This window comes from Carassius gibelio, chromosome A2 (genome assembly GCF_023724105.1).
Source record: "Carassius gibelio isolate Cgi1373 ecotype wild population from Czech Republic chromosome A2, carGib1.2-hapl.c, whole genome shotgun sequence".
NCBI classification, from domain to species: domain Eukaryota; kingdom Metazoa; phylum Chordata; class Actinopteri; order Cypriniformes; family Cyprinidae; genus Carassius; species Carassius gibelio.
In genome coordinates, this window is record NC_068372.1 from 30,552,843 (window position 1) to 30,575,091 (window position 22,249).

At 34.6% G+C, this 22,249-nt stretch overlaps 2 protein-coding genes across 4 annotated transcripts in view; one reads left to right on the forward strand and one right to left on the reverse strand.

The window, feature by feature from the left end:
* The window catches only part of LOC127938585 (protein unc-13 homolog A), a 45,833-nt gene extending 28,256 nt beyond the window's left edge, over window positions 1-17,577 (reverse strand). Inside the window, exons 1-13 of the mRNA XM_052535299.1 lie at window positions 17,397-17,577; window positions 14,231-14,260; window positions 13,263-13,362; window positions 12,451-12,568; window positions 9,059-9,182; window positions 8,850-8,920; window positions 8,003-8,057; window positions 6,229-6,252; window positions 5,229-5,427; window positions 4,139-5,122; window positions 2,882-2,984; window positions 596-642; window positions 243-321 (exon numbers count right to left, since the gene is read on the reverse strand). Coding sequence (XP_052391259.1) covers window positions 243-321; window positions 596-642; window positions 2,882-2,984; window positions 4,139-5,122; window positions 5,229-5,427; window positions 6,229-6,252; window positions 8,003-8,057; window positions 8,850-8,920; window positions 9,059-9,182; window positions 12,451-12,568; window positions 13,263-13,362; window positions 14,231-14,260; window positions 17,397-17,418 — 1,956 coding nt within the window. The 5' untranslated portion in view covers window positions 17,419-17,577. The remainder of the gene's footprint in view (window positions 1-242; window positions 322-595; window positions 643-2,881; window positions 2,985-4,138; window positions 5,123-5,228; window positions 5,428-6,228; window positions 6,253-8,002; window positions 8,058-8,849; window positions 8,921-9,058; window positions 9,183-12,450; window positions 12,569-13,262; window positions 13,363-14,230; window positions 14,261-17,396) is intronic.
* Window positions 17,578-19,562: 1,985 nt separating this feature from the next.
* The window catches only part of LOC127938736 (BTB/POZ domain-containing protein 2), a 6,072-nt gene continuing 3,385 nt past the window's right edge, over window positions 19,563-22,249 (forward strand). The window contains exons 1-5 of one of the 3 annotated variants that reach the window (XM_052535567.1): window positions 19,563-20,102; window positions 21,014-21,133; window positions 21,209-21,365; window positions 21,476-21,581; window positions 21,742-21,939. In XM_052535567.1, the coding sequence (XP_052391527.1) occupies window positions 19,606-20,102; window positions 21,014-21,133; window positions 21,209-21,365; window positions 21,476-21,581; window positions 21,742-21,939 (1,078 nt within the window). In that variant the 5' untranslated portion in view covers window positions 19,563-19,605. The remainder of the gene's footprint in view (window positions 20,103-21,013; window positions 21,134-21,208; window positions 21,366-21,475; window positions 21,582-21,741; window positions 21,940-22,249) is intronic. The other 2 variants (XM_052535584.1, XM_052535575.1) reach the window with 2 other exon arrangements.

Sequence of the window (22,249 nt, forward strand, 5' to 3'; positions counted from 1 at the left end):
AAAGAACCCAGTCATCTCAAACGAGTCTCCTCTAGAGCTTCAGAAGAGATATCAACAACGTCATCATTACAGAAAGAAAAACAGAAAGAAAAACAAACGGTGCCTTAATATGCAATAAATAGTACAGATCCTTACCATAGCCTGAGTATGAGACAGCAGAGGCAAAGAAAACGAGACAAAAACTTGTTATTCACATTTAAATGATGAGCTGAATATTAAAGAAACACAAAGTGTTTTCTCACCAGATCTCGGACCAGAGGAATGGTCTTCCTCTTCCTCAGATCAGGCATGCTGTCGATGCTATACAGCGCTCCACCCATCCTGGAGAAATAAACAATCATAAGAATAAAGTTGCATGAAAAATAACTTCCCTTCCTTAACCGTATGCAGAAAATCACATCCATTCACTGCCTGCTCATCACCATTATAACCATTATGCATTGCTCTCAATTACCATCAACATTCACTCTCTAACTAGAGAGCGCAGAGCCAAAATGTCATCTCTGATTTATACTGAATTGCTATTTTTGCATTTATGCATTATTAACCATTGCGTTTTATTTAGTTCATGCATTCAGTCAAAGCTTTGACTTACCCTCCTTTACCAAACCACAGCGACTGAGAGTCTGTCTCTCCTCGTGCCTGAGAGAAAGAGAGAAACATTTCATTATTAGTTTTATTAGCTCAGTCTAAATATTAGCACATTAAGCCTAAAATGTGTTTTAATGTCACTATTGATGAGGATTGAATAATATCAGTCTTTAAGTGTACCTTGCAATAATCAGCACAATAAAATATACTTCTGTATATCTTTAAATGGACTTATGCACAATTAAAGTGCATTAGGTAATACATTATTTGTTATAATTTAGCAGACTTTAAGTATAGCACTAAAAGTACAACCGCAAGATATTTTTATTAAATACATAAATATGTACATTTATTTGTAATATACTAAGCATTAAATAAATGCATTTTGTAAATGTATATTTATTTTAGAAATAATTTAATAAACATTAAATGACTCAATATAAATGTTTAGTTTGACTTAAAGTATTAAAATAACTAAATCTAACTTTAAAAAAAAAACATCAAAACTATATAACCATTTAAAAAAAAAGACAAAAATACCATTTAAATTACTAAACACTTAAAACGATAAAAAAGTAAACTAAACTAAATTGATTATGCAAAATATGAAAAAGAAAAACATAAACATTTCTAAAAATAAAAAATAGTACATCACACTAAAAAAACACAAATAAACAATGAAAAAATCTCTTCAGCAATGAGGCTAGTGAAATAAAAACAGAAGTAAAAGATCATTAAATGAACAATAAAGTATTTAATACAGCATTTAACAAATGAACAATGTGTTTCAGCTATTTTACAACCAACTAATCCAATTACCCTCATCTCTAGATATCGTCCTCGACCATCAACAAAATCATATTAATTGATCATCAGTGTTTAAGTGCATTGAAGACCCTTCTTATAAAATAAAACTAAATTTGGCATTCATTTCCAAAGGTAATGAAAATCTGCCAATAAAAGTATTTTAGCAGCTACAAACATCTTTTTAGCAGTTATATTGTTATAGCATTTCAATTTCTTTACATTAAATATTATATTTAGTGAATGGGTGTTATTTTTCAATAGTCCAAAAGAAGTCCAATAAAGTGCATCCATCCATCATAAAAAGTGCCTCACACAGCTCTGGAGAGTGAATAACGGAATAAGAAAAATATGCATATTTATAACTTTATATACATTAATCTTGTACGCGTGTTCAGTCCGGTGGATGACGTAAACAAAAATATGTATATTTCTTACAAAAATGCATTAATTAATTCGCTTCAGGTGGCCTTTATTCAAAGCTTGTAGCCGTGTGGGACATTTTTATGATGGATGGATGCACTTTATTGGACTTCTTTTGGACTGTTGTACAAAAAAACAAAAAACGATGGCTTGAGGGTGAGTAAATCATGGGGTAGTTTTCATTTTTGGGTGAATTATTCCTTTAATGTCTGCAAAACCCCCCGCCCAGAAAAAAAGTTAAAAAAAAAATTGAAATTTAAAAATTCAGGTAACATTCAAATAACAAAAACCGAATCAAAACAAAAAAAAGAGTTTTTAAAACATTGGAAAAACTAGACGTTTTTAACATTCACATAACTTTTGCATTATATATTAAAAAAAATAGTAAGTTTTGAAAAAAATATAATTTGACCATTCAGAAATTACTGTTTCATTATAACATTCTTGGAACATTTGCAAAACATTTGTTATTTTAGCTGGGATGCATTGATTTTGTGCTGTTTGCAATTGCATAAAAAACAGGAAATACAATTTTTGATGAGTGGCTAATGCTATTTCAGCTTATATTTTACACAGGTCAGAAACTCACACCAAAACCACCACAGGACGTTCACACCACTAACAACGGACCCACCTGACAGTCTCGTCCAATCATGGGTCATCTGAGCGAACATGCAAATCGCTAAAGCAATGAAAAGAGACTGGAAAGATGACAAAACGGTGGGATACAGACAGACGACAAAAGGATAAAGAGTCAACAGAATAGCGCACACAAAAAAGAAGCAAAGAAGACGTGGCAAACTGCAAAATAATAATGACAGCGGTTAGAACGCCGTTAGCATTAGCATGGTTTTCCATCGCATTATAAGCACCGAGAAAATGTGTATGAAAATATAAAAACAGCTCATTTTACTTCCGTAACGTGAGACATTTCTGAATAAAACTGAGAGAAAATGAATGTGAGGTTCGTGAAGATTCTTTTTTTACGTGGAAGAAAACGCTAACAAAACTTCAGGAAGTAAACTGGCTCAGTTCTGATTTGCTACAGAAGTGTAAGTCTCACCTCCTGTAACTGCTGTCGGACTTTCTCAAAGAGTCGTAACCAGTTCTCTTTAGCTCTGACCGCCGGATCCACCGGCTCTTTCGGCTCCTCCTTCACAGGTTCACTGCAGACAAACAAGACGGTTTGCATGAATAAAGCAGCAACATTAGTCTAACAATTCCCTCGCCTAACTATGCTATTAATAAAAAACAGCTGGTCAGACTGGGAAACAAGCTGGTAGACCATCTAAACCAAGTAAAATATCCTAAAAACAGCTTTTAAATCTTCCAATAAATGTTGTTTTCTCATTTTAGCTGGTCTGATTTGATGGTTTTATAGGAGTTTTTGGCACTTTTCAGCGAGTTATGCTTTAAAACAAGGTGGTAGACCATCTAAACCAGGTGAAATATACTTAAGAAAGATTTTAACTCAACCAATAAATGTGGTTTGTGTACTTTAGCTGGTCAGGCCAATCTGGTTTGCTGGTTTTAAAACTGGTTTTGGACACCAATCAGTTGGTCAGACTGGAAGATACGCTGGTTGACCTTGGTCTGTGCGTTTAAGGTGGCCAAATTATTCTGGTTTGCTGGTTTTAAATGGGTTTTGGACACTTAAACTGGTTTAAATATCTTAAAAACAGGTTTTAAATCAATCAATAAATGTAGTTTGTGTGTTTTAATTGGTCAGGCAAGTCTGGTTTGCTGTTTTTCAGGGGTTTTGGACAGTAATCAGATGGTCAGGCTGGAATACAAGCTGGTTGACCATCTAAACCAGGTGAAATATCCTAAAAACAGCGTTTAAATCAACCAATAAATGTGGTTTGTGCAATTAAGGTGGCCAAGTGAGTCTGGTTTGCGGGTTTTAATATGGTTTTGGACACCAATCTGCTCATCAAGCCTAAAGACAAGCTGTTTAACCATCTAAACCCAATCAAAAATCCTTAAAACAGCTTTAAATTATCCAAAAAATGTGCCTTGTGTGTTTTACTGACCAAGTTACTCTGGTTTGCTGGTTTTAAAGTGGTTTTGGACACCAATCAGCTCATGCATCCTAATGGCAAACCATCTAAACCAAGTCAAAAATCCTAAAAACAGCTTTAAAATCATCTAATAAATCTGGTTTGTGCATTTTAGGTGGCCAATTGACTCTGGTTTGCTGGTTTTAAACGGGTTTTGGATACTAATCAGCTGCCTGGAACCTTGATCAATCACCATTACCAGTAAATTTGGCGTGTGAACATCTTGGAACAACAAGGAGTTATTGAGATATTTGTGGCACCTCTCAGGTTCAGGTACTGGTTCCTCCTCTTCAAAAGGAGGAGACGGAGGTGGACTCTCAATCTTTATTTCCTCATCTGGAGGTTCTTCCACGTGAAAGCCATCTTCTTGAAGTGGAGGTTCCTCCTCCATTGGTGGCTCTACCGTTGGCGGTTTCTCCTCGGTTGGGGTTGGAGGTTTAGGTTCTAGTGCAGGTTTGGAATTGGATGTTGGGGCAGGAGTGGGAAGCTCAGGGGATTTGTTTGATGGTGGAGGCATCTGATGGGTGGCAGGAGCAGGAGGTGGAGCCATCTGAGGCTGGGATTGTGTTGGTGGAGGTTGGGACTGAGTTGGTGGAGGTTGGGATTGAGTTGGTGGAGCTTGGGATTGAGTTGTTGGTGGAGAAGGAGTAGATCCACCCAAACCAAACACAGCAGTCAATGGCTTAGCCATGGCGAAGAAGGACTGAACCGAAGTGAGTGGGCCTGAGGACTGCTGTTTTTGGGGGGTGGGAACTTGTTGGTTTGGGGGTTTGGGTTGAGTCTGATTGGACTGTTGGACTTGAGGTTGGCTGGCGTTTTGAGACTGTTGGTGAAGAGAGGTCTGTTTCTCCAGAGGAGGTCTGGTGGCTGATGGGACATCAAGCGTTGGAGCGGTTGGAGTGAACGAAAGCTCTTGGTCCTCGTCAACCGGTCCCAATTCTTCATTGACGTAGTTGAAGTCCTCCTCGCCCTCGAACATGTCCACCTCCTCTGGATACAGGTCAGCATCTTCTTCCTCATAAAGAGCACCTTCTTCTCCTCCTTCATCTTTACTGTAGACGCATTCATCGCTGTACGTGCCCTGCATCTCGTCCCAGTCCGGCGAGCCCTTGCTGTAGGACACGGACGAGTGGCAGGAGTGGTACGAGTCGTTCTCGTCGTAAAGTTCTCGCTCGCCGTACTCTTCGCTCAGTTGAGAACTGCAGTGACTGAGCTCGGCCGAGGATGCGTAGCTCCCGGTCGGGCTGGAGGAGGACGGGAAGTGAGCGAGAGATTAGGCACAACAAGAAAAACTTAATTTCTAAAATTAAGAAAGTAAATATTAAGTATTACTTGCTCTCTTTCTCTCACCTGATGCCTGTCTGGTGATCGTAGACCGGGTCGCAGTGGTTGTTTGGGGCGCTGGGACTGTGGTGCTGGTGGCTCATGGGATACTGGTGGACCGAGGCGTTGGGTTGAGATGCGGTGAAGAACGACGGTGGGATGCTGTTACTGGTCTCACTGCGGTAATCACTGTCTCGGTCATCCATCGCACTGTCTGGATCATTGTCTACACACAAAGACACATCTGCTTTCCTAAATCTACACACAAACACATCTGTCATGAGCTGCTGTTACTCGAGAAGTGCGATGTGCCGTTTTGCTTCCATAACAGTCCTTTGACTGATTTTAAATTCCTTAAAAACATGCTTTTTATTTTCTTATTTTTCTGGATTTCACAGTATTTTCTGTTTTATGGAGTGATTAAAAATCACCTCTGTAAAAACCTAATTTATAAAATTATTTTTAACCTGGCTTCATCCAGTGTTCAGGCTTTTATTCTGTAAATATATGCAAATGAGTGCCTGACTAATTAGATAAAGCCTCGTTTACATATTTTAACTTGTAATACAAAGACAAACAGTCCTAATGTACTACGATTAAACAAAATGCAAATATGGCAATCATCTATTAGTTACATTTTTACTGTATTCACACGAAGTGATGGATTTTAATTTTAAGTTATTATGGCTGTAGTATTAAAAGTTTCATCTTTCAGTATTTGAATCTGTTGTATAAGTGACAATACTTGTAAAGCCTAAGAAATATCCAAAATATCTGAATGTGGTGCTGAAATAAATATTAAACTAAATATTTTAGCATGCTAAAAGTTTCTCGGTCACTTCTGCATGCTAAAGTCTTTACATTTTCAATTTTCAAAGCCTTAGAAATAACTGCAAATCCACGGCCTTCAAGCATGAAACGCTCGATCAGTGAGTAAATCCACTCTGGTGATGTTAACTAAAGGGAAAACCAATAGGAAAGTAGATGTCATATTAATAATTTTATGATGATAGATATGTAAACTCACTCTGCTGGTCACCCCACCAGTTACCTGTGAGAGACAAGAGAAGACAGAGAATTACCCACAATGCAATGCTGACGCTTAACCTGGGTTAGGGTTAGCGTTATAAGTCTGCACTCAGAGTCTTTCCAGAGACAACAGTGAAGCATAAACATGGGCGATGCTCGATATAATACTGATTATTTATTTTATACAACATTCAAAACAACCAGTTTTATCAGTCTATTGCTATTAAAAGTAATGCTACTTCACTTAACCATGCAGAGATTTTAGATAATATTTGTACTTGCCTTGACAAAATATTTAGATACAAATGAATAAACCCACTTATGCTAAACTATATCATACAGTGATTTGTTTATATTTTTACCGGATTTAAATGAAGCATCTATGATTTTACAATAAGTTATAAATGCTTGAGACATTCTTATAAAGGTTTAAGAAGGTTTAGTTTAAGAAGGTTTATTTTAAATAAATAAATGTTTGCAAGGCATAAAAACAAATGTACAGGATTTTTTGGGGTCAGTTTTATATATATATATATATATATATATATATATATAGTATATAAAAATGTATAAGTGAATACATCCTATGGAAAATGTATTTATGTAAAAACAGATAAATATATTTTCTGCAAGTTGTAGGCACTTATATATTTTTTTTTCATATTGCTAACTAAATATATTTATTTTATCTAATTATACTTATATAAATATATATATATATATATAAATAAATATATATATATATATATATATATATATATATATTTTTTTTTTTTTTTTTTCAAATAATAATAATAATAATAATATTACCCAAAATGTAAATGTTTTATATATTTAAGTATTTAAGATTTTGATTTTCAAATAAATGTTGTTCATCTGAACTTTCTATTCATCAAATAATCCAGAAAAATAAAAAGTATCACGGTTTTCACAAAAAATATTGAGCAGCACAACTATGTTAAACATTGATAATAATCAGAAATGTTTCTTGAGCAGTAAATCATCATATTATTCTGATTTCTGAAGATCATGTGACACTGAAGACTGGAGGAATGATGCTGAAAATACAGCGGAGCATCACAGAAATACATTACACTTTAACACAGACTCACACAGAAAACAGCTATTTCACAGTATTACTGTATTTGTAATTACTGTAATTTTACCCGGCTCTCACGCATCTATCTAATCTTTCAGTATGACATCATTTTTCACGTAGTCACCGACTCTGTCTGTGTCTCTTCCTGCAGCAGAGTAAAGTACGGGTTTGATGACTCAGTGTTGTGTGATTTGAGTGCTTTTGGCTGCCATCCAGTGATGATTCCCAGCTGCGTGTCTCAGCCAATCAGAAGGCCCCGCTGCCTAGCCCCGCCCCCCGGGAGCTGTGTCAGCAGAGTGTGTGTGTTTGTGTGAAATAAGAGCGTGAGTCACAGTAAGTCAGAGCTCAATTCATGCTTTCTGCTTGATTTACTTCTGAATCACATTAACAGTGACTCACGTACGATACAGGAAGGACTGAAAAATATTAATGCGCTCAAAAAATAAATGAACATCAGACACAATTTCTAGCTTGTATGGTCAAGATGTGGTTACTTTAATCATTTACTAAGCAGCATTTACTAAGATTAGCTTGAAATTATCTGAATGAGAATAGCTGAATTATGCATTGACAGTCTTAAGTCGGATATAGCACGTGAAGGAAGGGGAAATTAAATATTATGGATAATTTGGTAATGATTTAGGCTTTAATTTGAAGCATGTATCACACTCACAGCACTGTGTTCCTGGGACAGACAGTGGCCTCTCCTGGACCTCCTGATATGAATCCTGCAACACAAATCACACACATATCAAACACTAGCCACATATCATGATATGAACCGCAAGAAAACAAGATATTTGTTCACGTATTTATGCATAAAAGCTGTTAATTTTGTTTGGTTTATCAGAAAGCAATGCTCATTTTGCATCTCAATCTAATGTACCTTTATGTAATGATATTTAGATATTCGTATTGAAGCAAAACAAATATACATGTTAAGATATTCAGTTTTGCAGTGCATGCAACATTTAATGCCATGACTTTATGAATTTAAGAATTTCTGTCTCTGATTTAAGATCTTTTAAGGCTTTAATTAGTGAAATTGAGTCTTTTTAAGACACTCCAGCCACTTTTTCTATGTAATGTGTTTCTTTGTTCTTCAAAGAACTTGTTTTGTTGTAACTTTTTGTAAGAAATGTTGCACTTCTAATATAGTATAATTTAAGTACCTTTAAGTAAATATTATTCTAAATGTTATATTGTTTTCATTTAGTAAAAAAAAAAACAATAAGTAGTCACACTGTCTAAATTAGTTTGACTACTTATTGCTATAGATATTTTTTGTGTGTGCTGATTTGCAGTAAACAATTTCAAATATGTCGGGGGCAAAAAAAGTACATTTACAAATATTAAATATTTTTTGTGTTATATTCCCCAGCACTACTACGTCATCTCACAAGTTTGTCTTTGATTTGCGATTGTGAACACATTAGGTTACTTTACAGATGTAATTGTTTTGAAAAGTGTATGTTTGTGTTTTATGGAGAAACTACAGCACAGAGAGACGACAGACTCACATCCTGGTCTCGCATGGCATTGAGCTGCTCCAGTTTTTTGGCCCAGTATTGCGCCTCTTCTTCTGGGATGTCTATGGGAGAAACACACACAGAAGAGACGTCTTAGCCTGAGGTCGTATCTTAGATGTCATATCTACGGAGAATGTAATGGAGAAGACTCGTCAGAGTGAAAGCGGGTCTCACACACACACACACACATATAATCTGACCCAGTGGCAGTTCGAAGCGTGTGTCCAGAAGCAAACGATGAAAGGTTGGATCTTTGGTGCCACAGATTTCATTATCTGCCATTATAACTTGAGAATCTAGAGTCAGCCACTCGCCTGGTCCTTCCTGAAACACAAACACACACAGAAGAAGTGTATTTACACATCTACACACATCCCAAATTACATACTTTATGCACTTAAAGTAGGCACTATGTCTAGCATATGACATTTAGTCAGCGTGTTTGTCATCCATCATCATCACAGTCATTCCAGGATGCAATTTATCAGTTTCCAACATCTCACAATTCATTTTTTGGTTAAATAAGTAATAAGGAAGTGCACTTATTATTCTTACTAGTAAATGGCATAGTATAGTGCATAAGTATGTAAACTGGGACACCCCTTCAGACTCATTATGCATATCATTTTGTCATCAAATGCAAATACTTTTACATTTTACGCTAATATTCATATTACATTTATTATTTATATAAATTGCATATTGCATAATATATGTATTTTTTTATATTCTTTTATAATGTTCAGTTATTGAACAATTTTATTTTACTATATGTATTGTACATTGCTTTACATATATATTATTGTATATACTTATTTACTTTTATTCTCTTTTATTTTAAAATAATAATCTAAAAATATGTTTTTTAAATGATAAAAATAATAGTACTATTTTTGAGCATTTTTATTCAAGTCAGCCTTTTATTTTATGATATATATAAAATAATAATCAATTTTTTTTTTAATTATAGTGATTTAATAATAAATGTTAATAGTGATTTCCATCCAGAGCATTGATGCTTGAAGACCATTTAGATACTAAGTTTTATATTAATTGTATTAATTAATAATTATAGTCCCAGATTAATTAGAATCAGATTTATTTTTATATTTTCCATTTTTAATTTGTATTTATTTAGAGTTCATAATTTTTGTCATTTTTTGTCGTTTTTGTTTTTTAGTTTTTTTTAACCCTCGACAGCTTTAAATCACACAAACACCAGAACATCAGCGACCAAGAGAAGTCAAAACTCATTAATCACTGACAGCAGATGATATATTATTCATGTTACATGTGAACGCATGAGGAAAAGCTCAAGGTCATTTATAAAACAGGACATAAAAGCAGTAAATGGAAGGCAACTCAATAAAACCGCAGTCTTTAAATAACTGGGTTACATAACAAGACAGGAAGGGCACAGGTGCACGAGGTCTGAGGTGCATTACAGCCATAAATCCAGCAGTGCATGCCATGTTTGAACCAGATCTAATCAAAAACCTGACCTTCACTTCCCTTCTCTCACATCACACTGTCATCCTGAGTTCAATTTAATTTAAAGTCTGATCTCACCACAAAAAAAACAGCTGTACTGCTCTTATTTTGCTCTTTCATAGCTCATAATATTTTCATTTAAATTTGGGCATCTTTCCATCACACAAAACATTATTTAATTACTTGATATTTTTATCTCGTTTTTCAGGTCAAATATCTATATAACATTCTTGAAATCAAGATGCATTCACTTGAGAAGCAAAATTACTTAAGTTTTATGAGAAATGCATCAGAATTAAGAGAATTTATGCTTAAAACTAGGACTGGCCGACATGGCTAAAAATATTATCATGACATTTTTTTTCACATCATAAAATATAAATATTTATCACGATATTAAATGCTTTCCGTAACTCACTTTTAATTTAAGTCCCCATAAAAAGCCATTTTATTTTTCCATAAATTCTGTTTTATTTTTTTATTTTTTCTGGATTCTGCGTTTTAAGATTCAATGCTAATTTATTATTTTAAAAATGGTGTCTTAATTAAATTAATTAATAACATTTTTACAATTGAATCGATATTTTGAAATGAATTCAAATAATTAATTTACAACAAAACACTGCATTTTTATTTTTTCAAACAAGATGCTGCAAAACAAAACTGTATAAATTAATAAAAATCACCTTGTTTGTATGAAATTCCTTTAGAAAAATAAAATTGTTATTATTGCTTTGAAAATTACATTGACAATATGTTTCTGTCATAATTTCTTCAAGTTAAACCGAACTCTTATTTTGATGTAACGGTCTTTCGTGTATTTGATGGTAGTTTTTCTCAAAAAAAAAAAAGCAAAACTAATATTTTTTATTCCCAAAAATACTTCTTTAGAATATTCTTATACCTTTTTCTTAAGATTGTTCGTAACACAAAACTACTTGAAAAGAGTCTTGTTAAAATTCATCATAAATTACCTCTATTAGAATAACTTTCAACTTGTCTTAAATCCCCAAAGGTAAGATGGATTTATTGGGCTGTTTCAAAATAATTGTTGCTAGCATTACAACATACATAACTACGTGTATGCATGACATTACTTTTTGAAATTTGAGCCTATAATTACGAGAATTTTAAGCAGCATTCAATACATATGCAATATTTCTTGAACATTCAGTACAAGACAGATGGCGAACAAATTAATGCAATACATGCAAATGAGCGCATCTTTAAACAGATTTAAAGTACATGGTGCATTAAAAAAACAGCGAAAATATCATGCAAGCTTATTATGATTATTACAGAGCATTATGTCTTTTCTCACGATTCTGAGATAATATCTCCCAAATCTGATTTTGTTCTCCCAAAATTATGTTTACGTCTCGCAATTACGTTTTTTTACAGAATTTTATTTGTTAAGTTTACTGAGACATAAATTAATTGCGAATTCTAATTTTTCTGTCTTGCAATATTACATCTCAGTTTATATTTCAAACTTCTGAGGTTTTTTTCAAAATTATTGAGAAGAAAAATCTTAGTTGCAAAATAAAATTATAAAAAATATTTTATATATATATATATATATATATATATATATATATATATATATATATATATTTATATATATATATATATATATTTATATATATATATATGATAAAAAACAGAATTGTCAGATAAAAAGTTGAAATTTTTATTATGTTTATTTTTATTATTCCATAAAAAAAAGTCTGAACTGTGAGATAATCAATCATAATTACCTTTATTTTTTATAACTTGGCAGAAACAAGCTTCCAAATAAGCCTGATTTTCTTCTTAATAAGAAAAAATATATAATTTTTCAAGAATTGTCTTTAGAAACATTCTTACAAACTTCAAGAAATGTATCTTATGACATTTCTTAAGAATATTTTTGTGAATGCGGCCTCAGAAGCCTCAAGTAAAAGTCTCTATTAGATTCCCTATTTTACCAATCTTTCAATTAAAGCTTGATATTTAACTTTTTAATTAAACAGCATTTTGTTTTTGCTCTTGTACTAGAACAGGTATTAAGAACGGTGCTCATATCAGCCGTATCATGCAAACCCAATGATGCAACACCGACCTCGTTAGATTGGCGTATACTCCGCAGTGGAATCCAAACGTAGCCGACCATGGTGTCCCAGATCAGTCCTTTATTCCACACCTCCACCGTCAGGCCCAGATCCAGACGATTTATCTCACTGGACACAAACAGAGAGAGAATCAGAAGACAGAACAACCTTTAGATGAAGATAAATGCAGGTGGAAGAGGACCGCAGACTAAACCGCAGAATAAACCTGTAAATGGGAATCGAAAATGAACAAAGGATGAAAGACAGTAAGATGTTCTGCAGAGGAACGTATATATATATATATACACTCATTTGCATACATTTGAAAACAGAAATCTGAACATTGGATGAAGCTTGGTTCAAAACTCGTTTGATTTTGTCGATATATATAAAATGTTTGGGATATTTGGGATTTCTCTTTCTATCATTCCATAAATCAGAAGATACTGTCAACAAGCAGAAAAACAAAATATTATTACAATTATTACAATTATTAATAGTAATAGTAATTGATAGTGGATTTTACCGATACCGATTAATCAACCGATAGTTTTTATAAAGGATTTGTAATTAAAACTAAAAGAGTGCGTAACTATTTAACTTAATTTAATCAATTATCGGTACCGATTAATCACCGATAACCGATAAATCGGTCAACTTCTAATTCACACAAAATGCACTTTTGCATTAATAAAGATGTGACATGGGCCGTGGAATGGAAAAAAATGCAAGGAGACACGAGATAAACTTAAACATAAAGCAAAGAAAATAAATCAGAAAGGAACAAGGATAAGGACAGAAGAAGAGAATACGAAGGACTCACAACATGAAGTCTTGCTCCCAGCTGGGTTGGCTTCCGCGTACAGCGATGGTCGTACTCTTCACATTCTGAACCTTCAGAGTCACATATGTGTTGAATTTCTCTGCAGGAAGAACAGAAATAGAGATAGAAATCATAGCATTCACATACAGCAACCCCAAAACGTACTGTACTGAACAACTCTAAATAAATGTATAAATTAATGTATACATATTTAAATATATTATATTCAGTGTTACTGTAGCTCAAGTGGTAGAGCATTGCGATATCAATTACAAGGTTGGGGGTTCGATTCCCTGGGAACACATGATAGGTAAAAATTAATAGCCCGAATGTTTGGATAAAAGCGTCTACTGAATGAATTAATTTAATTTAATTTAATTTACATTTTTTAATTTTAAATAATATTTGTATAAATTAACATTAAATTAGAAAATTAAGTAATGTAAAAATAAACACTTTTCATTGTTAGTTATACAGCAAATAAAATAAATAAATGTTATAATTATTTTACACATTTATTATATTTAAAAAAATTAATATAAATTAACATTGAAAGGAAATTAGTAAATAATGTTTAAAAAACGTTTTCATAGTTAGTTTACGATACCTAATTCATTTTAACGAACTATGCACTAATCTAGCTTTATATTAAACCTGGCATTACACTTTTGCATCATTTGTGACAAATTGATTGTTATGTTTCTCATTTTCATCGCCTTGGATAAAAGCATCTTCTAAATGCATAAATGTAAATGAACTTGTATTAACAAATTGAACCAAATTGAAAATGGCAAAAAGTTTCAGAATTTATCACAATGCACCATATTTTATCTACATTACACATATCATATTTTTTATGCTTTATGATTTTTACACACACACACACACACACACACATATATATACACATTTTTTACATACATATATACCTGTATGTGTGAATTAATTTGTGATATCCTTTTACTTACCCTGGGGTCCATCATATTTGCCCTTCTTCACTGTAAAAAACAAACAGAAGAGTTAGTATTAGAGAAATAATGAGCCAATAACGAGCTGAAACAAACTTTTTTAGATTTTGGTGTTTGCCTGATGTTCAAGGATGATAACTGAGCTGTTCTGCAGCAGCAGAACTAGGATTAAATAGATAGATGTGCCAGGTCTGATACAGCTTGTTTATATCTGCATAGTCGACAGAAATATGACGACCCGATGCGAGCGGAGCGGCCACTGTGCATCTGTGCTGAAACACCCGATCTATTCCAAGCCACTCAGTTCTCTCCATTTCAAGCAAATAAATACAGGCACTAACAATCTTTGCCATCCTGCTCCATCTAAGACTGAATTAGAGAGAGGTGTGCAGCTCTGTCGTATGGTGTTTCATTGAGTGCAGTTAAAATAGACCACTGTAATCGATCAATACCCAGACCAGATCAATGAAGAAGACGCTGGATCGCAGAACCCAGGAAACTTAATAATAGCTCAGAATCATAAATCACTGCCAATATAAATAATTCAGAGCTGGATCTGCTGCCCACAAACAACACATCGTAATCAATGACACCCAGACCCTGTTTATTAAAACCTCCAGCTGACTGTGAAAGGAAACGAAGAAAGAAAGCATTTTGATATCGCGCAGATGTTGCTGCTTCATAATTTAGAGCTCATTAAGTCTCCTGAGATGCTTCGTTTAGGTCAACATCGTCTCAGATGTTTCTATCAGTCAATAATTGTCATTCAGAAAGGGTAAAGAGCTCAAAAAAATTCATATTAATGTGCAGATTTCTCTCCTGATTCAGACCAGAACACTTTTCACTGGAGGAAGCATTGAGTTATAGACTCGGATTTGAGTTAAAATCATCTTAATGCTGGATTTGTTTCATCTTTTGTCTTCTCCAGATGTTCACTGACGGACTGTGGATTATTGTGATGTTTTTATCAGACTCTCATTCTGACGGCACCCATTCACTGCAGAGCATCCATTGATGAGACACTGATGCAGTGCTACATTTCTTTTCGGGTGAACTGTTTCTTTAAGATCTCTTCTTCTAGTCTCTCCAAAAGCATTTGGACAAGAAACAAAACTCCTCATAAAGCATCAAAGCATGGCACTAACTGAAGACTTTGTGAAGGTGGGATGTTCAGTAATACATACGAATGAAAACACTCCCACATTCAGCATAAGAGTCGCATCACTCAACACAACAGCAGAAAAATGTAATCCATTCATCTTTAGATTTCATTACACAATCTGTTAAGGGTAATATATACAAAAAGGATAGTGGAGTGCCTGACAATACTTTATCTCTTAAGTAAAGAGCTTAATTAAATCATGACGCTTCACGCTGCACACTTTCTCCTGTAATGAGCATTGATCCAACACCTCAGTCATGACAAACCGCACATCAAGAATAAAAGCTTTCGTCGTCTCATTGAGAAATAAACCCATAACTCTTTTCCTGAACAGTTCCTTTCCTCAGGGACTTCCTCTAAATCAGTCATATTGTCTAGATCATATCTTATCCCCCAAAAATGGGTTATTTGAACTGTGTTTTTACTTTCCATTACAAAACAAAACACATCTTCCCCTCCAGATTCTAATGTAACATATTTTTTTATGTTTTTAAATCAGCATAAATTAAGGGTTATTTTATTCTTTTTACATTTTGGAAATATAATTCATTTTTATTTATTAGATTTGTTGATTTTTATTTGATATTATTATTTTGTATTCACTTAAAGGAAGTGGAATTTTTTTTCTTTTCTCCATTAAATATAATGTAAAAACAATCTTAAAAATAAGCTTCATTTCATATATAATAATATAATAATTATATATAATAATATAATAATTATATATATATATATAATTTAGATATTTTTGCATTATGGTAATGAAAATTTAGTTTAATTAGTTTAGTTAAAATTTAGTTTAGTTTTTGCTCTAAACTAAAGGGGTTTGGCATATTTGCTAATTTGCTTTTTCATTAAATATCATGTCGACATATTAAATTAATTCATATCAGCAAACAAAAATCCAATTTTCATTAGTGTAATGCAACAATTTTATTTTTAATGAATTATGTGTTCATATTATGCGTTTTTGTGTGAATTGTATTATTTATATATTTATTTATAACATTTATTATTTTTATATAATATATATAAATACATATTATCTATATATAATATATATATATATATATATATATTTTTTTTTTTTTTTTTTTTTTTTTTACTTTTTTGCTTTTGGGATAAAATGATTCATGCATTAATCTCGGAAGGTTTAGTGCGATTCACCCTTGAACAGCTGTGCGCTTAATGACCAGCGCTTCTAGTGTTTAAGAGTCTGATGCGGCACAGAATAAGAATGAGAGCCAGCCACGTGTCAATGCATCAGAGCAAAATAATCAGCAGTGCTGGATTACACTCATCCAGCCATCCATGATCTGTTTTCTAAAGTGCATTGGATGCCCATGAGTCTCTATGACTATAATGCAGTACACATGTTGCAGAACAGATATTGCTTTCAGAGCATGCATTGCATCAGAGGTGTCTGAAATCAACCAGTCGTAAATATGACTCGTCAATCAATCAATATTTTAATCCACACTGTTAATGTGGGTGAAGCTGAAGAAACGTGACGTCCTGAAAGATTTGCACCGTGACCAGGATGATGTTCACAACACAAGAAATGTCATTTCATCAAGCACACACACACACACACACACACACACACAGGATTCCCTCACGAACACACTTCCCACGCCGAGCCAGAGATCCCCACACTACAATACCAGCAAAACCCTTTATAACAGCACATTTCTACATATCAGATCCTTAAAATATTAATGCAGTGTCCTAACAGCGTCTGCATTCAATTCTAACAGGTTGATGAATGAATCTTCAAACACCTTTATTAAACAAGTCTCATTTTGCACGTACCATGATAAAAGAGTGACAAAAATAACATTTTTGGACATGCATATTAAATATAACGCTTGCAAATACCATAATGTCTGTGTTCATATTAAAGTGCCATGGTACTGCAACAGTGAGGAATACGATAAAAGGATTTTGTGACTGTGTTATTTAAATTCTGTCACAACAAATGGCGAATGAAAGAGTGTTACTCACCACCGACGCAGAGCAGAGACATCGCGTCGCGTCACACCTCCGCGGGAACGGGACAGTCCGTTAACGTGCTGTGACTGGATTCAACACAAAGCCATAACCGCAGCTTCTCAGCAATAAACTCCGATCTCACAGAAAATCTTCACATTCCTTCAGCACCAGCGGCGCGGGAACAGCTCGCACCGTGACGTCACGCCGAGGAGACGCAGACGGAGTTTCTCTCTTCTGACTCGCGCGCGCGCGCACACGAGGGACTCCCGCACACGCGCGTGCAGAAATGAAATTATTATATAACAGAGCAGATCGAAGTATTACAGGTTTATTATACAACAAAAAATTTTGAATAGAAAAAAGCTGGACATTAAAGATATATGGGAAACGTCTGCGTTAATTTAAATGAGAATTTATACAAAACGTGTGTATAATAATGAATATTGAAATATCACTGACTGACATCGCTTTAAAAATAATAATAATTATTATTATTATTATAATCGTATTGAAGTTGCTATAATAACTAGGGTATTCACAATTGAATTTATTTTTGATTACTGAATACTTTATATATTTTAAACTTTAGGGACTTCTATTTTATTTTATAGACATTATAATTATAATATATTATGCAATTTATTAGGATGAAAGTTTTTATTTATTAGTTTTTTTATCATATATTTATATATTTAATAATAAAAAGCAAATAAATAAATAAATAAAATTCATCTTAAGAAATTGCATCATCTTTTTGGACAAGGACTTTTGACAACAGAAATGTCTCATTTAATTTAATATAATATAACTGTATTTAATTTTGGATAGACACATCTTTGTAATAAAAATGTGTCTATCCAAAAGTAAATACAGTTATATTATATGTGAAACATTTTTATACCACCTGCTATAATGTAAAATAATATAATAATAATAATAATAATAATATAGCAACGAAAATAAATGCAAATACATCTTCAAAGTCTTTGTCTTTCAATAAAACTTATTTGACAAAAAAAATGTTTAAAAATATATAATATATACAATTCGAATAAAGAATCCTGCAACTACAGTTTTCTCTTTCATTCTGTTTAAAATGCTAAATGCATAAACGAAAATATATAACGTAAGAGAAACAGTTTGGGTGGATACTTTAGGTTCATTCCTATACTAACTGCATTTCCAGTGTCTCAACATCGTCACAGTGGAAACAATTTCATGACAGGGCTTTTTTTTCTTTCGCAGATGCTGCATTTGCTGCAGCTTTTGGGCGTGTGACGTCATCGCGTCGTTTCCCAGCTCGTCCAGAAGGGGGCGTCATGACACTCAAGTATTATTACTCGGTGATAGGCTTTGACTTTTGCCATTTACATGCATACATGAACACAATAGCACGTGACTTACCATGTAAACCACATCAAGTGTATATAGAGATAACAGATCATTTATTATTGAGCTTCTAGTGCGGTTTCCTGGACAGAGATTTAGCCTCTTAAACTCCAAAGGCCCTTGAGCTACTTCAGGACTAGTTTAACTTCAGATTTACGTAGTGTTTTCAATCTTTATACATCAAAAATGGTAAATAGGATCAAAGAAGCCTATGAAAATAAATCTAGATAATAATTCTGGATTAAGCCTGCTCCAGACTTAATTTAAACCCTGTCTGGGAACCCGTCCCCTGATGTTTATGAGGATGTTTAGGATGGAAACAAAAGGAATCCCTGCGTTCTCTTTTTTCTAGAAATCATAATGGGTATATTCTAAATAAATTGCTAAAAATATTAAAATATGTGTATATATATATATATATATATATATATATATATATATATATATATATATATATATATATATATATATATATACAAATTCTAGGCAATTGGAATTTGCCATAAACTGCATTAAACCAATGTACTGACAAACCAGTTCCCTTTTGTTATATGAATAATAATTCATATATTTTGAAAGACTTTCATTTTATAGATATTGCAAGAATAGTTTCTAGTCTGTTTTACTTGTGTCCGATTTAATAGATAAATTTTTTTTTATAAAATATAATAGAAAAATAATTTAGAATAAAAATTTTGAGTGTTTTTAAAGATATTGATATATACAACTCCACACGTGCGCTTGGGACCGGGTGTTGTGCGCGTGCGCGCGATATGACCGAAAGTGCTCGACATTTGTTTACTCATTCAGCGGGTGCGCGCCTCAGTTCAAGATGGCTACCGGAGACAATAGCGGTCGGGTTCCGTGTTTAAATTTCTCCGGACCCGGACCTTTGAGGAACAGCCAACCGAGCAACAGTTCATACGCTTTGGCCGCGAGTCACGGAGGATCGGTTGGAGGCGGCGGAGGCTCTCAGGGCGTAACGAGACGCTCAAATCCCCAACCGGGGCCTGTGAGTTTGGAAAGCCCCGGTGTTGCGTCAGGACCTCCGCCGAACCTGGTGAACTCTCTCCCGCCTGCCGCGGCGGAGGTGGGGCCGCTGCCTCCGACCGCCTCGAACATGACCGGGAACCCGTCTAATAACGCTGCGATGCACTCGTCTCTGTCCGCAGCCGCCGTGCTCGTGTACCGGGAGCCTGTTTATAACTGGCAGGCGACGAAAACCACAGTGAAAGAGAGATTTGCGTTTCTGTTCAATAATGAAGTACTGAGTGATGTTCACTTTCTAGTGGGGAAAGGAATCGGAGTCCAGCGGATACCTGCGCACAGGTGATGCACTTAACACACAGTAAATTAATCTTGTCATTATTTACTCCCTACAAAGTCGTCTTAAAACCTGTATGACTTGCTTTATTCGTAGAACACAACAGGATATATTTAGTGGGATGTTCACGAGCCCGTTTCAGTATAATAGAAGTGGATAGGGACTGGAATTGTCAAGCTCCAAAAATGACTAAAAGCCTCGTAACCGTTGTCCATATAACTCATGAGATATTTTAACAAGTTTTCCGAGATTATAATATAATTTAGTGTAAGAAACAGACTGAAATTAAAGACGTTATTCGTTAAAAAAAAATCTCCCCCTCAGCTGAAGCGCTTAATTCGCGCGCGCACGTTTAACAGCTGGTCACGAGACAAACGTTTTTATGATAAAAAAAAACGACAATTAAAATATTTTTGCATTGTGAAAATTCGTAAGTGTGGGTGTATTTGTCATTAACTTGTTTTACATTTCCATGGGATTAAAAAGGTGTTTTTATCTTATTTTTTTTCTTTTTATAAATTCTGAGAGAAAACTCATAATTGCGATACATGACCTCTGACCTCATACAGAATTTTCATAATAAGAGTTTATCTCGCAATACATTTTTTTTCTGCCATGGGATCACAAATAAAATTATGATTTTTTTTTGTTGTTGTATATATTAGAATTTTTTTCGCAATTGAGAAAAAAGTGAATTGCAAGATAGATATAAACTCGGAATAAAACAAATATAATTGTGATATATTTTATTTTTTCACACAATTCCAAATTTTTTCTCGCAAATTATGAGTTGACATCTTGAAACTGGAATTAATATTATTTTTAAGTGAAATCAGAATATATGAATACATTAGAATATTCTAAATGTATAATTTATCATATCAATAATTATTATTATATTTATTGGTGATATTAGGTTTGTTCTGGCCGCTGGCAGTGCAGTATTCGATGCCATGTTTAATGGAGGCATGGCCACCACATCCACAGAGATCGAGCTTCCTGATGTAGAGCCTGCTGCGTTCCTGGCATTGCTCAAGTAAAAGTGTTTTTCTCAGTATGCATGCATGCATGTACTCTACACACATTCCAGAAACTCTAACCTTTTCTCCAGGTTCCTGTACTCCGATGAGGTACACATCGGACCCGAGACAGTGATGACGACTCTCTACACCGCTAAGAAATACGCCGTTCCTGCTCTGGAGGCCCAATGTGTGGAGTTTCTGAAGAAGAACCTGCGCGCAGACAATGCTTTCATGCTGCTCACACAGGTAGAGAAAAATTAGATTAGAGAGGAATCGGTATGTGCTCCTGAACATCCTCTGAGTGCATCCTAATGTTTACTAGGAGTCTGACAGGCGCATGTGTTGTGTGTTTGAAGGCAAGACTGTTCGACGAGCCGCAGCTGGCCGCTCTGTGTCTGGAGAACATCGACAAAAACACCGGAGACGCTCTCGCTGCTGAGGGATTCACCGATATTGATCTGGGTACTGTACCACAGAAACACATGCATTACAAGAGCACTGGGTCCGAGCTGAAGCAGTACCTCACCTAAAAACCACATTGTGAGATGAGGCTGTTCTCATGAAAGCCGTGGTTGGTTCCTCTGGTCCTCACAGACGTCTGTGTGTCTCTGGTCTCTGTCAGACACGCTGGTGGCGGTGTTGGAGAGAGATACTCTGGGCGTTCGTGAGGTGCATCTGTTCGGAGCCGCGGTGCGCTGGGCAGAAGCGGAGGCTCATCGACAGCAGCTGCAGCTCACGCCGGAGAACAAGAGACGTGTGCTGGGGAAAGCCCTCAATCTCATCCGCTTCCCGCTCATGACCATCGAGGAGTTCGCCGCAGGTCTCTACTTGCTTTAATGCTTGCTTTAATGGCTCTGATATAGTGAGAATATGGAAGAAACTAGAGCGGATACTGACACACAATATGAGTCTCCAGTGATGAGATGAGATGTAAATGATCCGCACATATAACACTGAAGAAATAAACTCTCCTCAGAAGATGTGAGATGTTCTGGAGGCTTGTGAAGATCATTCCTCCGCTGAGGAACAGTGAAAGTAAAGCTTCTGGAAACAAACGCTCCTCACAAGATCCTGAGGATCAGATTTGAGACTCTAAAACATGATTGATGGAGAACCAAGTAAAGCTGAGC